At 42.2% G+C, this 17,194-nt stretch overlaps 1 protein-coding gene across 1 annotated transcript in view; it reads left to right on the top strand.

The window, feature by feature from the left end:
• Positions 1 to 16,403, top strand: part of LOC132832322 (synaptonemal complex protein 2-like) — a 94,307-nt gene extending 77,904 nt beyond the window's left edge. Inside the window, exons 10-11 of the mRNA XM_060850236.1 lie at positions 9,890 to 9,968; positions 16,358 to 16,403. Of these exons, the coding sequence (XP_060706219.1) occupies positions 9,890 to 9,968; positions 16,358 to 16,390 (112 nt within the window). The 3' untranslated portion in view covers positions 16,391 to 16,403. The remainder of the gene's footprint in view (positions 1 to 9,889; positions 9,969 to 16,357) is intronic.
• Positions 16,404 to 17,194: the final 791 nt, after the last annotated feature.

Raw genomic sequence — 17,194 nt, 5'->3', positions numbered from 1 at the left:
GCTCATACACTCCAATCTAGCAAGATTCTTGTAAACTTCTTTGCAACCTCTCCAAAGCTTCCACATTTTTCCTATAGTGTGATGACCAAACTGCACACAATACTCTAAATATGGCCTGAATCAAGATGTATATAGTTGCAACATGACTTTCCAACTTTTACTCAATGCCTGACTGAAGATATGCTGCTTTCATCACTTCCAGACAGAAAAACATCCCTTCACAAATGCCATCTGTTTTCTATGACCAAGCCAATTTTGTAACCAACTCTCTATGGATCCCACATAACTTTATCTTCTGAACAAGTCTACTATACCAACCTAATGTTCTTAGGATATGGATTTTAATTCCATCCAAGGCTGATGGAGAAATTTGAAGCCAATAAATATCTGAAATTAAAAGCTAGTCTAATGATGACCATGCAATCTTTGTCAATTGTCATTTAAAAAAAAAAATTTGGTTCACGATTGTTGTTTTGGGGTGGAAATCTGCTGCCGTTACTTGGTCTGGCCAACATTTGACTCCTGGTACAGCAATGTTGTTGACTTGTAACTGCCCCCAGCCAGCCACCATATTGCTGCAATAGTCAAATTCTTTGCGTGGCACTTGTGTCGCCTGTCTCCAACATCAGAGAACCTAACGATTGCTCTGTGACATTCACCATTACTAAATACCACTCTCAATACAATGCCCACTTTGTGGGCGGCACGGTGGCACAGTGGTAAGCATTGCTGCTTCACAGCGCCAGAGACCCGGGTTCAATTCCGCCTCAGGCGACTGTCTGTGTGGAGTTTGCATGTTCCCCCTGTGTCTGCATGGGTTTCCTCCGGGTGCTCCGGTTTCCTCCCACAGTCCACAGATGGGCGGTAAGGTGAATTGGCCATGCTAAATTGCCCCTAGTGTTAGGTAAGGGATAAATGTAGGGGTATGGGTGGGTTGCGCTTCAGCGGGTCGGTGTGGACTTGTTGGGCCAAAGGGCCTGTTTCCACACTGTAAGTAATACCATTACTAAATCTCCCACTATCACCATCCAGGAGTTACCGTTGACCAGAAACATATCTAGTCATATAAGTACTATGGCTTAGTCAGTGGCTAGAAGTTCTGAAGTGAGTAACTTTGCTTTTTCGCAACACCAGAACACCATCTACAAAGTACAAGTCTGGGATGAGATGAAATGCTGTCTCTTTAGAAGCTTGACACCATTGAGGAAAAGGCAACCTGCTTGATTGGTACCATATTCAGCACTTTCAACATTCAATCCTTGCATCACCAAAGCACAGTGACAGAAGTGTATGCCATTCAGAGGAAGCATTAGAGTAGCTTACTAAGGGTCCTTCAATAGTACTTTCTGAATACAACTCCTCTCGAAGGGCAAGAAATGCATGGAAACTCTCTCACCTGCAAGCTCCCCTCCAAGTGACTCAAAATTCTGACTTGAAGCAATATCATTGTTCCTTCGCTTTCATAGAGTGGAAATCTGGAATTACTGATGTGATAAGGATGTAGATTAGATTCCCTACAGTGTGGAAACAGGCCCTTTGGCCCAACAAGTCCACACCCACCTTCCAAAGAGTAACCAACCCAGACCCATTTCCCACTGACTAATGCACCTAACACCATAGGCAAAATAGAATGACCAATTCATCTTTGAACTGTGGAAGGAAACAGGAGCACTTGGAGGAAACCCATGTAGACACGGTGCGAATGTGCAAACTCTACACGGTCACTGGAGGCTGGAATCAAACCTGGGTCCCTGGTGTTGTGAGGCTCAGTGGTTAGCACTGAGCCACTGTGTTGCCCTGAACACAGAACATAGGAACATCAGAACTAGGAGCTGGAGTGGGCCATCTGACCCTTCGAGTCTGCTCCACCATTCAATAAGATCATGGCTGATCCTTTTTGTGGCCTGAGCTCCCCCCTCATCGTAACCCTTAATTCCTTCATTGTTCAAAAAAACTACCTTAGCTTCAAAAAAAACATTTACTGAAGTAGCGTCAATTATGTCACCAGACAGGAAATTCTATAGATTCCCAACTCTCTGGGTGAAGAAGTTCCTTCTCCCCCTAATTGAGGTTATGTCCCCTTGTCCTTGTTTCACCTGCCATCCTCTCTACATCTATCTTATGTATTTTCTTCATAATCTTATATGAAAATAATCCCAGTCTACTCAGTCTTTCCTAAGATGCCAACACCCTCAACTCCAGAATGAACTTTGTGAGCCTCCTCTGCACCCCCTCTAGTGCCAATACATCCTTTCTCAAGTAAGGAGATCAAAACTGCACGCAGTACTCAGTGTGTGGCCTCACCAGCACCCTATACAGCTGCAACATGACCTCCCTACTCTTAAACTCAATCCCTCTAGCAATGAAGGATAAAATTCCATTTGCCTTCCGAATTACCTGTTTTACATTTAGACCAACTTTTAGTAATTCATGCACAAGGACACCCAAGTCCCTCTGCACAGCAGCGTGCTGCAACTTTTTACCATGTGTGGATTGTGATCAAATATATGGATGAGGAAAGTTCAGGTGATGCAGTTTGTATGAATTTTAGCAAAGCTGAAATTGACTGAGAAGGTTAAAGCACATGAAATTCAGGGAAATTTGGAGAGATGGATCAGAAACTGGCTTAGTAATAAGACAGTGGTAGAAGGCTATTTGAGTGACTGGAGGATGGTGTCCAACAGTGTGCCACAATGATCAGTATTGTGACCCTTAATGTTTGTTGAATACACAAATGATGTAGATGAAAGTGTGGGGGAATACTCTGCAAATTTGCAGATGGCACCAAATTAGTAGTGATGAAGATAGTTGCAGGTTACAGGAAGATATAGATGGTTTGTAAGTTTGCTCACTGAGCTGGTAGATTTGTTTGCTGATGTTTCGTGACTGTGCTAGATATCATCATCACATCTCTGAAGCGCTGGTGTTCTGTCCAGCCTGTTATTTATGTATATCGGTCTATTGTGCTGGGTGATGTCACTTCTGGTTCTTTTTCTGAGAGGTTGGAAAAGGGGGTCCAAATTGATATGTTAATGGAGTTCTGGTTTGAATACCAGGCTTCTAGGAATTTCCCATATGTGTCTTTGTTTAGTCTGTCCCAGTCGAGCTGGTCTCCCTCTTCATCTGTGTGTATGGATACAGGTGATAGCTGGTCATGTCTTTTTGTGGCAAGTTGGTGCTTGTGTATCCTGCTGGTTAGAATCCTGTCTGTTTGCCCAATGTAATATTTGTTGCAGTCCTTACAGGGTATTTTGAATAGAACGTCGTGTTCTGCTGGTTGTTAGTATGGGGTCTTTAAATTCTTCAGGAGCTCTTTCAATGTGCTGAACCACTCATGGGCATGGAAAAAGCTGTCCTAATATGAGGGATGAACTTCAACCACAGGGGCATGGACAAAAAGGACTTCCTAGCAGCACTGGAATCCACCCTGAAAGACAACGGACTGACGGAAGAAATCCAACAGGCCATCAGACGGACAGTAGCACCAACACTAAGCAGAAGGAAAGAAGTGAACACCCTCAACACTCTGGAAAAGGAAGCACTGAAATGTCTCAAAAAAGACAAAATCTCGTCATCCTACTGGCAGATAAAAGGCGCATGACTCTCATCCTGAACAGAACACAAAACATTGAAAAAACAAGCATACTATTCGCAGATATCAACACCTAACAACAGGTGGCAATGGATCTGATTCCACAGCTAGAAAGCTGTATTACAGCACCCCAGACGAAACTTCACATGATAGGTAAAATTAACAAGGCAGACCTCTAAAGAATGAAACCTGAAGGATTCAACACACCTCGTTTCTGTGGATTACCAAATGGACATAAACAAGAGGCCTCCTCGGACCCATATTCTCATCTCCCAGTACACCAACATACAGACTAGCAAAGGAGCTGCAACGCAAACTGAAACACCTTGTAGAAGACTCTAGCCACTCTATCCACTCAACTCAGAAATTCCTGAACATCCTCAAAGAACCAAGGTAGAGGACAATGAGGTTATGGTTTCCTTCGATGTGGCAGCCCTATTCACATCAATAAACATCACCCTAGCTAAAGAAACACTGATCTCACTGCTAGACGAATTAAGGACACTAACACCTGACAGCACAAACTCCATCAGCAAACTAGTGGACCTGTGCCTCACAACCCACATCACCTTCAGTGGTAAGCTCCAAACAAATCTATGGGACGCTTATGGGATCACCAATATCGGGACTCTTAGCAGAAGCAGTTATGTAGAGGTTAGAAGAACAGCCCTTCCAAGATCCAGCCCAAGCTTTGGGCCCACTATCTGGGATGAAACCTTTGTCACCACAAAACGCAACAAATGAGAAGAAGCCACAAATACAAAGTAACAAAATCCTTACCAGTATAAAGCTTACCAAAGAGGAAGAGAACAACAACAGACTCCCCTTCCTAGACATCATAGTAGAACAAAAAAACCAATGGAAATGTGCAAACCAGCATCTACAGAAGAGAGAGACATTGACCAGATGCTCAATTACAGGAGTGATCATACCAACACCTACAAATAGAGCTGCATCAGGACATTGTTTAAATGAGCCACAAATCACTGTAGCACCCAGGAGCTAGAAGGAGTCGACGAAAGACGCTTATACAATGTACTCGGGAATAATGGGTACCTGATCAGCACAGTCTGCCAATTTCTACGCAACAGACCTAAACAAGAAGATACAACGCGGCCAGAGACCCTAGCCACACTACCATACATTAAAGACATCTTGGAGATGACCAGTCTACTCTGGCTACTTCGCATCATGGTAGCCCACAAATCTACCACTGCGCTGAAACAGTTCCTGATTAATTTAAAGGACCCCATACCAACAACTAGCAGAATTAATGTCATTTACAAAATATCCTGCAAGGACTGCAGCAAATATTACATTGGACAAATGGCCACAAAACTAACCATCAGGATACATGAGCATCAATTAGCCACCACAAGACATGACCAACTGTCACTAGTATCCAAACATACAGACAAAGGAGAAGACCAGTTCGACTGGGACAACACATCCATCCTGGGATAGGCTAAACAAAGACATGCATGGGAATTCCTAGAGGCCTGGCATTCAAAGTGGAACTCCATTAATAAACACATTGATTTGGACTCCATTTACCAACCTCTCAGAAAAAAGAACCGGAAATGATATCACCCACCACAACAGACCAAGACATATAAATAGAAAGTGGAACAGAACACCAGCGCTTCATCAGAGGCTCACTGATGATGTTACAGCATGCTGATGAAATATCTGAAAACCTGTCAGCTCAGCAAGCAAGCTTACAACTTGATCCACAATCTGAGCTACAAATCATCTCCAAAATCGCAGATTTGGGTGGGTTGGTCAGATGGGCAGATCAGTAGAAGATGGTATTTAACCCTGATAAGTGCAAGGTGATGCATATTGGAAGAAGATGAAGGGAGCACTTAATGAATGGCACAACACTGGGTAGCTCAGAGGAACAGAGGGATGTTGAGGTAATTCTTGACAGATCCCTGAAGCTGGCAGAATGTATGAATAGGATAGTTGAGGCATCTGGGACACTTGCTTTCATCAGTCATGATCAAGGAGGTAATGTTGGAGTAGTACAGTGTTAGCCATAGTTGTGTGCAGTTATGGTCACCTCACTATAGGAAAAATGTGGCAGTACCAGAGGGGAAATGGAGGATGTTGTCTGAAATGGAGAAATTGAGATTTTGGGAAAGACTAGATAGGCCTGGATTGTGGTCTTTTAGAGCAGAGAAGGCTGAGGAGGGATGTGATTAGAGTCAAATGGACAGCATGGAAACGGATCCTTCGGCCCAACCTGTCCTAACTAAATCTCGTTCCATTTGCTAACATTTAGCCGATATCACTCTAACCCCTTCCTGTTCATGTAACCATCAGATGCCTTTTAAATGCTGTAATTGTACCAGCCTCCACAAATTCTTCTGGCAGCTCATTCCATATACATACCACCCTCTGCATGAAAACATTGTTCTTGAGGTCCCTTTTCAATTTTTCTCCTCTTCCCCCTAAACCTTAGCCCTCTAGCTCTGGACTCCCCCACCCCACGGACAAGACTTTGTCTATTCCTATACATGTCCCTCTTGATTTTATGACCCTCTGTAAGGTCATCCCTCAGCCTCTGATGCTCCAGGGAAAACAGCTTCAGCCTGTTCAGCCTCTCGCTATAGCTCAACCGTGGCAATATCCTCGTTAATCATTTCTTGCATGTTTCACAACAGCCTTCCTACTGTGACTGGCTCTAATGTTATGAAGGGTATAGAACATAGAACAATACAGCACAGAACAGGCCCTTCGGCCCACGATGTTGTGCCAAACATTTGTCCTAGCTTAAGCACCTATCCATGTACCTATCCAATTGCCGCTTAAAGGTCACCAATGATTCTGACTCTGCCACTCCCACAAGCAGCGCATTCCATGCCCCCACTACTCTCTGGGTAAAGAAAATTTAGGGCGGCACGGTGGCACAGTGGTTAGCACTGCTGCCTCACAGCGCCAGAGGACCTGGGTTCAATTCCCACCTCAGGTGACTGACTGTGTGGAGTTTGCACGTTCTCCCCGTGTCTGCGTGGGTTTCCTCTGGGTGCTCCGGTTTCCTCCCACAGTCACAAAGATGTGTGGGTCAGGTGAATTGGCCATGCTAAATTGCCCCTAGTGTTAGGTAAGGGGTATGGGTGGGTTGCGCTTCTGCGGGTCGGTGTGGACTTGTTGGGCCGAAGGGCCTGTTTCCACACTGTAAGTAATCTAATCTAAACCTATCCCTGACATCCCCCTCCCCCCCCATACCTTCCACCCTTCACCTTAAATTTATGTCCCCTTGTAACACTCTGTTGTACCCAGGGGAAAAAGTCTCTGACTGTCTACTCTATCTATTCCACTAATCATCTTATAAACTTCTATCAATTAACCCACATCCTTCACTGTTCCAATGAGAAAAGGCCGAGAACTCTCAACCTATCCTCGTACAACCTATTCTCCATTCCAGGCAACAGCCTGGTAAATCTCCTCTGCACCTTTTCCAAAGCTTCCACATCTTTCTTAAAGTGAGGCGACCAGAAATGCACACAGTACTCCAAATGTGGCTTTACCAAGGTCCTATACAGCTGCAACACCACCTCACGACTCTTGAATTCAATCCCTCTGTAATGAATGCTAATACACCATAGGCCTTCTTACAAGCTCTATCCACCTGAGTGGCAACTTTCAAAGAGCTATGAACATAGACCCCAAGATCCCCCTGCTCCTCCATCTTACGAAGAATCCTACTGTTAACCCTGTATTCCGCATTCTTATTTGTCCTTCCAAAATGGACAACCTCACACTTGACAGGGTTGAATTCCAACTGCCAGTCCTCAGCCCAGCTCTGCATCATATCTAAGTCCCTTTGCAGCTGACAACAGCCCTCCTCACTATCCACAAACTCCATCTATCTTCGTATTGTCTGCAAATTTACTGTATGTCAGGTTTCAAGCAATTGATTATGAAAGGGGACACTTGGATGCAGAGACAGACATTTCTGTGGCTGCCAGTGAGAAATCAGAATTGGTGATGCCTCCCTGGTGCTGGATTAAGGATATCTCTGAAAAAATGCAGAAAATTCTCAAGAGGGAGAGGGACGAGCAGTTGTATACATTGGAACTAATGACATAGTAATGGAAACGGATGAGATTCCGAAGGGAAAATATTGAAAATTAGGGAGGAATTTAAAAAGCAGGTCCTCGAGGATAGTAATATCTGTATTATTATCCCTGGTGCTATGAGCTAGAGGGGTTCGGAATAGGTGGCTAGAGCATATGAATGCATGGCTGAGGAGCTGGTGTAGGGAAGAAGGGTTCACATTTTTGCATCACTGGAATCTCTTCTGGGGTAGAGTTAGTCATTCAGGTTTACAGCACGGAAACAGACCCTTTGGTCTACCTTGTCCATGCCGACCAAATATCCTGACTTAATCTAGTCCCATTTGCCAGCACTTGGCCCATATCCCTCTAAACCCTTCCTATTCATATACCCATCCAGATGCCTTTTAAATGTTGTAATTGTACCAGTCTCCACCACACTCTCTGGCAGCTCATTCCATTCACGTACCACCCTCTGTGTGAAAACGTTGCTCCTTGGGTCCCTTTGATATCTTTGCCCTCTCACCCTAAACCTATGCCCTCGAGTTCTGGACTCCCCTACCCCAGGGAAAAGATCTTGTCTATTCACCCTGTCCATTCTCTTTATTATTTTATAAAATTACCACCTCAGTCTCCGATGCTCCAAGGAAAACAGCCCCAGCCTATTCAGCCTCTCTCTATAGCTCGAATCCACCAACCCTGGCAACATCCTTGTAAACCTTTTCTGAACCCTTTCAAGTTTCATATCATGCCAATGGGGAGACCAGAATTGCCCACAATATTTCAAAAGTGGCCAACGATTGTCCTATATAGCCGCAACATGACCTCCCAACGCTCTGTCCAGTAATGGAAAGCATACCAAATGCTGCCTTCACTATCCTGTACACCTGTGATTCCACTTTAAAGGAATTAAAGGAATTCCTATACTCCAGGTCTCTGTTCAGCAACACTTCCCAGGATCTTACCAATAAGTGTATAAGTCCTGCTCTGACTTGCCTTTCCAAAATGCAGCACCTCATATTTACACAAATTAAACTCCATCTGCCACTCCTCAGACCATTGGCCATTTGATCAAGACCTCATTGTACTCTAAGTGACTGAGGTGCCTAAAATTGAGTGGTATGGATAGAGTGAGTAAGGAGCAGCTGTTTCCATTGGTTGAGTGGTAAATCACAAGTTTTAGTGTGTAGGGCAGGAGATTGAGGGGATTTGAGAGAAAATGTTTTCCCTCAGATTGGTGAGCATCTGGAGTGCAATGCCTGGGAAGATAGTGGAGGCTGTAAAACCTACAACTTTTAAGAAATATTTGGTTGAGTACTTTAAATATCATAAGATGTGCAGGAAACCGGGATTAGCGCTCCACTAGAGGTAGTTATTTTCGGTGCACACTCAACTAGCCAAGAGGCCTTTTCTGCGCTGTAGCTCTGTCTCTGACTCTCTTCCTCTAGTGGGTGCCCCTATACTCCAAAGACTGCAGTGGTTCAAGAAGCCATCTCGCCACCACCTTTTCCAGGACAATTCAGGATGAATAATAAATGCTGGCCTAGATGGCGATTATCACAGTCCTTTGAACAAATAAGAGAAATTTTTAAACTGGTGCCAAAATAGCCAATATTTTTCAATGGCCTATTTCATGAATAAATCAAACTGTCCAGGTATACAAGGCCTGAGTGTTAATTGACCTTTCTTTTGAGTGAGTCACAGGTGCAAGAAAGATCTGAAAGCAGAGTCTATGTTCTGCTTTGCTATGACCAATAATAACCACTGGTTTGAAAGCTGAGTGCTGCAATGTAAATTTACAAGTCCCTAACTCAAGTATTTACTCTCTTTGGGTGTGATTCTCCACAAGTAAAACAAGATTGGTGAATTTACCCCACTTTTAAAAAAGTTGTCAACTCAATTCCCAAAGGACAGAAGAATTTCTCTAGAGGATGAGATGGAATCTCAATGGGGATAAGAATAAACAAAAAGAATCGTTCTGATAATTTTGGATAGTTCATAAATTACATATTGTATTTAGTTTTTATGGCTGCATTAAATGGTAGCACAAATTCTCTCTGTAATATAGACACCTTTCAGTGTGTGCATTTATATGCATCAGGTAAATGATTGGGCATTAAAATTATTATGAAAGTGCTTGAGATCATCAACTTTGTCTAATTTTCCATGTTTGCTGTCAATCCATTGTACTGTTTGTTTCATATGGATTTCTTAAAAAATGTTTCTTTTTCAACAGAGTGAATCCACTGATCTCATCCCAAGAAGATAAGGCTGGGATGTCTATGGAAACACAAGCTGATATGACTCATATGGAGGTACTTTTGAGGATTTTTGAATCACTTCAATCATCTAAGCTAATAATTATCATCCAAGATATGTACTGAATTTAGTTTTCTTATGGCAGTCTCTCCAATCCTTACACTTTGGGATTAATTTCATTTAAGTTTTACAATGTGCTAATGTGAAAGCTAACAAAGTCCTGAATGTTGCTATGTATTGTATTATCCCTAAACAACATTGAGGATTCTGATAGGTGTCTGTGGGTGGCGCGGTGGCACAGTGGTTAGCACTGCTGCCTCACAGCGCCTGAGACCCGGGTTCATTTCCTGCCTCAGGTGACTGACTGTGTGGAGTTTGCACGTTCTCCCCGTGTCTGCGTGGGTTTCCGCTGGGTGCTCCGGTTTCCTCCCACATTCCAAAGATGTGCGGGTCAGGTGAATTGGCCATGCTAAATTGCCCGTAGTGTCAGCTTAGGGGTATGGGTGGGTTGCGCTTTGGCGGGTCGGTGTGGACTTGTTGGGCCGAAGGGCCTGTTACCACACTGTAAGTAATCTAATCTAATCTAATCTAAAAAGTCTGTCTAACAATGTGGTTGGAACTAAGGACGCCACAAAGACCTCCATGTAACTTAGATTGTACAATGTAAATAGGCTTTTAGACTAACTGTCAATTGCATATATTTGTGTTCTGCAGAGACAATGATGAGGCCTAGGTTGTTGAAAATACTCAACACCCACTTCAATATGCATCAGTAGTCCTTTATTAATAGAGGGAAGATGAGAGAAGATATGACTGAAAACAATAAATACTGGAGATCACAGTGGGTCAGACAGTATCCATAGAGAGAGCAAACCAACATTTCGAATCTATATGGTTTCATTTGTAGTAAATTAAGGGGAAATTAAGTAGTTGCCGCACCCCCCCCCCCCCCCCTTACCTGCGGAGAATACATTCAAACTTGTATCACGGATGCCTGAAACAGTGGATAGGAGCAAACCCCTTCATTTAAATGGAAACTTAACTCCCCGGTCCCTGTTCCATGTAATATGTTGGGCTCCAGTAAACTGCAGGTAACTGAAACTGCCAGACTCGCAGGTACAGCAGTTGCCCTGTATATTTAAAAGCTGAGTAAGTCCAAACATAGTTGTATGTATTTTTTTAGATTAGATTACTTACAGTGTGGAAACAGGCCCTTAGCCCAACAAGTCCACACCGATCCGCTGAAGCGCAGCCCACCCATACCCCTACATTTACCCCTTATCTAACATTACGGGCAATTTAGCATGGCCAATTCACCTGACCCGCTCATCTTTGGACTGTGGGAGGAAACGGGAACACCCGGAGGAAACCCACGCAGACACGGGGAGAATGTGCAAACTCCACACAGTCAGTCGCCTGAGTCGGGAATTGAACCCGGGTCTCTGGCGCTGTGAGGCAGCAGTGCTAACCACTGTGCCACTGTGCCGCCCACTATGAAGGCTCCAAAGGGGAATTGAAGTCAGGTACATTAAGTCCATACATGTGAAAGACCAGGGAATTTTCTTTGTTGTATGCACTGGAAAGAAGTGGGCCAAAATGTGACAGATGGAATTTAACATGGATAAGTGCGAGGTCATGTATTCTGGCCGAAAATGGGAAGGTGACTAATTATCATAATGGGCAGAGATATTTCAGGGTGAGAAGATTTGTAACTCAGGTTGAGGTTCTGGATGTAGGTTTGTTAGCTGAGCTGGAGGGTTCATTTCCAGACATTCATCACCCTATTAGGTAATATCTTCAGTGGGTCTCCAGGTGAAGCACTGTTTATGTGAGTCAAGATTAGAGTGGTGCTGGAAAAGCACAGCAGGTCTGGCAGTATCTGAGGAGCAGGAGAATCCATGTTTTGGGCATGCCTGAAACGTCAATTCCTCTGCTGCCTGACCTGCTGTGCTTTTCCAGCACCACACTCTTGACTCTGATCTCCAGCATCTGCAGTCCTCACTTTGTATTACTGTGCATAGTTCTGGTCCCCTGATTTAAGAAAAGATGTAGTGGCATTAAAGGCAGTTCAGAAGATGTTCACTACATTTATTCCAGAGATATGAGGAGTTTGCCGTATGAAAAGAGATTAAACAGTTTAGGCCTGTATTGTCTGGAATTTAGAAGAATAAGGGGAGATTAAATTGAGAGATTGAAGATGATAAAAGGTATGTATAAAATAGACTTAGAGAGCATGTTTCCTCTTGGGCATTCAAGGATGAGAGGTCATAGTCTTAGGATCAGGGGTAGCAAATTTAAACCAATATTGAGGAGAAACTATTACTTCCAAAGAGTTGTGATTCTATGGAATTAGTTACCCCAAAGTGTTGTGGATGCTGAGACAGTGAGTAAATTTAAGGAGGAGTTAGACAGATTTTTATTTCGTCATGGTTTGAAGGGATATGGAGAGAAGGCAGGAAAATGATGATGAAGCTATGAATGAATGGCAGAGCAGACTCAATGGGCTGAATGGCCTAATTTTGCTCCAATATCTGATGAACTTATGAGTGTGTTTGGAATGAATGGGACTGTAATAGACCAATATGTTTCGAAGTCAACATAAAACAGCAGCACTGTGGTGAGGTCTATTGTATGGAACTTGAAGGTGGCTTTGAATGTTGCTTCAGTTTTCTGGAAGTGCAAAAACTAAAAGCAACCATTCAGCCCATCAAGCCTGCTTCACCATTCAATTCTATATTTCAATTCCACAGTCCTCTCTCTTCCCTTACCATTTGATGCCTTTAAAATCTAAACAATTACCTATCTCTTCTTAAAAATGATAAAAATACATGAGCGGATGATGGAGTGGGAAGGCAGAAGCTTTCTCTGGGATATTTATTTATATAGCCATGTTATAGTGTAGGTGCATCCAAACCTGTCAGGTTGAGTTTAGTTTGCTGAGTCTGAGGGTCTGGAGGTGGGTGTTTGCTGAGTCTCTGAGGTCGGAAAAGTGTGGTTTGGGACAGTTGTTTCTGAACAAACATATCATGCCACAAACCACCGTGAATTCAGTAGAAGTCCTCCACCACCTTCTGGGCATCCAAGTAAGCCAAATGACTTACACAGAAATAATGCAGCCTGGAAAGGGAATTTCAGGACAGTCCTGGAAAATCCAGGATTCTTAGTTATCTTCAGTAATCCAGAGAGAAATGTTATGGTGTCATAGACTAGGTCAGAGCCCCTCAAAACATTTCAATAAAGTAACCCAGATCCTAACTTTGTTAGTTGTTTAAAGCAAATATTCCAGGAACAATGCAGCTGGTCAAACCACTTCTAAACAAAACTGTATTTATTTACAAGATTACGGAATGAAACTCGAAACAGATTACCTTAACCTATATGAAAACCAAATTGATAATCCGAATTGAATGATGCTGTTCCAAATAATTGCAACAATCCCCATAAACACCCTTGACCAAAAGGGAGAAAAATCAAACACGGCCGTACAGGAGAAAAGTCAGAGAAATGCAGCATGGAACATCCTCTTCTATGTCACTGTTTCTTGGATCAACAGCCTCAAAACTGCCTGACTGCTTTCAGTGAATAACCAGACTGTTGAAACCAAATCTAAATAAACAGAGAAAAGCTGAACTGGGAGAACTGGTCACTCTCCATTCCTTGTAAGAGTGTTTTTTTGAACTTGAAAGCCTTTTCCTGAGCCAATATCTGTTAGCTATAATCAAATTAGCCCTAAAACCTATCCAAGCCGAGACTTTTCAGAGCCTGTTTGTTTTATGATTTGTAGATGCCAGTGTTGGACTGGGGTGTACAAAGTTAAAAATCTCACAACATCAGGTTATAGTCCAACAGGTTTAATTGGAAGCACACCAGCTTTTGGAGCGCTGCTCCTTCATCACCCGAAGAAGGAGCGGTGTCCCAAAAGCTAATGTGCTTCCAATTAAACCTATTGGACTATAACTTGGTGTTGTGTGATTTTTAACTTTTTTTTACAACCTCCTGAGGAAAAAAAAACAAGGAGAACATAACCAGAAAGATGTTGTGAAACTTGAGGGGGTTCAGAAAAGATTTACAAGGATGTTGGCAGGATTGGAGAATTTGAGCTATAGGGAGAGGCTGAATAGGCTGGGTTTGGAGAAATGGATAGGATAAACAGACAAGATCTTTTTCCTGGGGTGGGGGAGCCCAGAACTAGAGGCCATAGGTTTAGAGTGAGAGGGAAAAGATATAAAAGGGACCTAAGGGGCAACATTTTCACACAGTGGTGTGTGTATGGAATGAGCTGCCGGAGGAAGTGGTGGAGGCTGGTACAATTACAACATTTAAGAGGCATTTGGATGGGTATATGAATAGGAAGGGTTTCGAGGGATGCAGGCCAAATGCTGGCAAATGGGACTAGATTAGGTTAGGATATTATGACTGTAACCTTATTAAATGAGCAGCATCACACTAGCAAAGAAGCCTACAAAAGTAATCATGTCTCCCAAGCACACTAATATAACTCATCTACATGGCACAGTAATTCTCTATTCTCTCTTGTGCTCAGAATAACTGATGACATTGGGACAGAATAATTGACAGAAATTGGTCTGCCCTTCTGCCCTTTCCTGAAGACAATATTGTTCCTTCTAACTCTGAACATTGATCCCCTCTTGTATAAAATCCCCTCTTGTATAAAACATCAAAACTCATAATCTCACAATTACAAGTACAAGCAAACAAGCCAGTTCAGGCAGGTTGTAATGATACCATAGCTTCTAATAGGTTGACGTCAATATCGAAACATTCCTAACAAATGGATAGACCCCAACATTGAAAGCTTATGTTACCAAATTTAGAAACAAAGTTTCTGTATTAGTTTCTTGAGATCCATGCTTTAAAAAGCTCTTCTATTTATAAATGTTACTGGATCAATGATATGGTTTGGGAGTTGCACATGGCTAAAACAGCCATTGTGTGTCTTCCCACTTGTAACTTTTATCTCTAGCTTTTTCCATTGTTCTATCTTTGAATTAATCATGATGCAGCAATAGTATTTAAGTGCCAAGCTGAAGCCCATGGACTGTGAATTGTTAATTACCTCTGGTTGCAAATGGAGTTTTTTTTGCATGTCTCATTGAATAGGTGTGATATTTCAATTAATCTACCATTATTATAAGAGTAGCAGAAGCAAATCCAGAAAAATATTAACAAATGCTATTTTTCCTCCAACGTTTCTAATTTAGTGAAATCTGTTTCAGTATGACAATTCCACCTTAAAGCATTGAGAAAACTTATTTACAAGAATTGACGTAAAGAATGCAAAAACAGTTTCTCAAGTTAAAATTACAAACTATAGACCATCTAGCCTGTGGCAGTAGTGATCCTTAACCAATTTCTTGTAGGAAATTGGCTTCATACTGACTGAAAAATATAACCAGTTCATTCATCTTTTTGTTTTATGATGCATGTGTTTCTTTAATAAGAGAGACTAAATGCAAGACAGTAAATGAACATGTATATAACATATTAGCATGAATGCTGATCCTGTCAATTAATAGCACCGAATTAGCTTTACAACAGCCATCTCCATTTAAAAAAAACCTCTTTTTTTTAAAAACATCCTGGGGACTTCACAAGAGAGCTTTCAGGCAAAATTTGCAATGAGTTGTATGAGATGTTATGGCAGGTGTTTGGTCAATGTGGTAAGATGTAAGGAGCATGTTAAAGAAGATGAGAGAAACAGAGTTAGGGAGGGAATTTTAGATCTTGGAGTTGATGACAGGGCCTACTATCTTCTCAACATAAAGGACTAAATGGAAGATAGTCTGGGCTTGGAGGCTTGTGAGACTTGAGGTTGCAGATGAGGAGGGTGAAGCACAGTGGCTCTCAGTGGTTAGTACTACTGCCTCACGGCATTAGGGACCCGAGTTTGATTCCAGCTTCTGTCAACTCTGTGTGGAGTTTGCACATTCTTTGTGTCTGCATGGGTTTTCTCTGGGTGCTTCGGTTTCCTCGCACAATCCAAAGATGTACAGTTTAGGAGAACTGCCAGGCTAAACTGCCTGTAGTGTTTAGGGATGTGTAGGGTAGTTGCATTAGTCAGGGTAAATATAGATAATGGGGTATGGGTAGGTTACTCTTTGGATGGTCGGAGTGGACTTGTTGGGCCGAAGGGCCTGTTTCCACACTGTAGGGATTCTATGATTCTAAGCCGTACACTGTTTTGAACAAAAGATTGCTCTTAAATGTGAAGTGTTATTGCTTATGCCCAAAACGTCAATTCTCCTACTACTTGGATGCTGCCTGACTTGCTGTGCTTTTCCAGCATCACACACTCAAACCTCTTTATTTAATAACCAGTGTCACTATCTAAATGAAAACTGTGTTAAACCATGCAAACATTGTATTTAATGCTTCATGATTTTAAGTATTTTCTTATTTTGTGTTTTCTTACTCTTGAAAACAGAATGAAGTAGAGCTGACCAGCATGAAAGATTGAATTGATGACATCGGATAACTTAAATAATCATTTTAGTTTAAAAAGCAAATGGAAGACATTTTTGTTTCAAGTGTGCATTGTTCTAATGTGTTCTATGATGCATATTTCATTTTCATTCACATGAAATGCTTTTGAGAAGTGTGAAAATGTTTTGCATATATTATTATTTCTATATTAAACCAAAATGCAAGAGAATAAATCCTTATAAAGCAACATTACATTTTTGTATAATCACAATTTAAATTAAATTGGATTTTTTTTTAACAGTTGAAAATGCGTTGCTGGTTAAAGCACAGCAGGTCAGGCAGCATCCAAGGAATAGGAAATTCGATGTTTCGGGCATAAGCCCTTCATCAGGATAAGCCCTGATTAAGGGCTTATCCCGAAACGTCGAATTCCCTATTCCTTGGATGCTGCCTGACCTGCTGTGCTTTAACCAGCAACGCATTTTCACCTGTGATCTCCAGCATCTGCAGACCTCATTTTTTTACCCTTTTTTTAAAACAACTTAGTAGAACTGAGGACTGCACCTTGATATCTCTACGCAGCTTTGTGATGAATCATGAACTGTTAAGGAGCCACCAGTTGAACCATGGAAGCTTCCTCCAGTAACTTGCACACTATTACTGAAGTATCCCTGCCATGTTCCAGTCCCTAAAAAAAATCACATTCATTAAGGATGAGTTTTTGGTTCCTCCAATTCAATATGATTGGTTGAAATTTCATACAATAAAGAAATGGTGGAGGTCCAGGAGTCAAATTAGTAATTCCTTATGAATGCAATGTGTGGGGGAAAAGAAAATT

Source organism: Hemiscyllium ocellatum, chromosome 34 (assembly GCF_020745735.1).
Source record: "Hemiscyllium ocellatum isolate sHemOce1 chromosome 34, sHemOce1.pat.X.cur, whole genome shotgun sequence".
NCBI classification, from domain to species: Eukaryota; Metazoa; Chordata; class Chondrichthyes; order Orectolobiformes; family Hemiscylliidae; genus Hemiscyllium; species Hemiscyllium ocellatum.
Note: the sequence above shows the minus strand (reverse complement) of the source record. Positions and strands in the feature narration are given on the sequence as shown.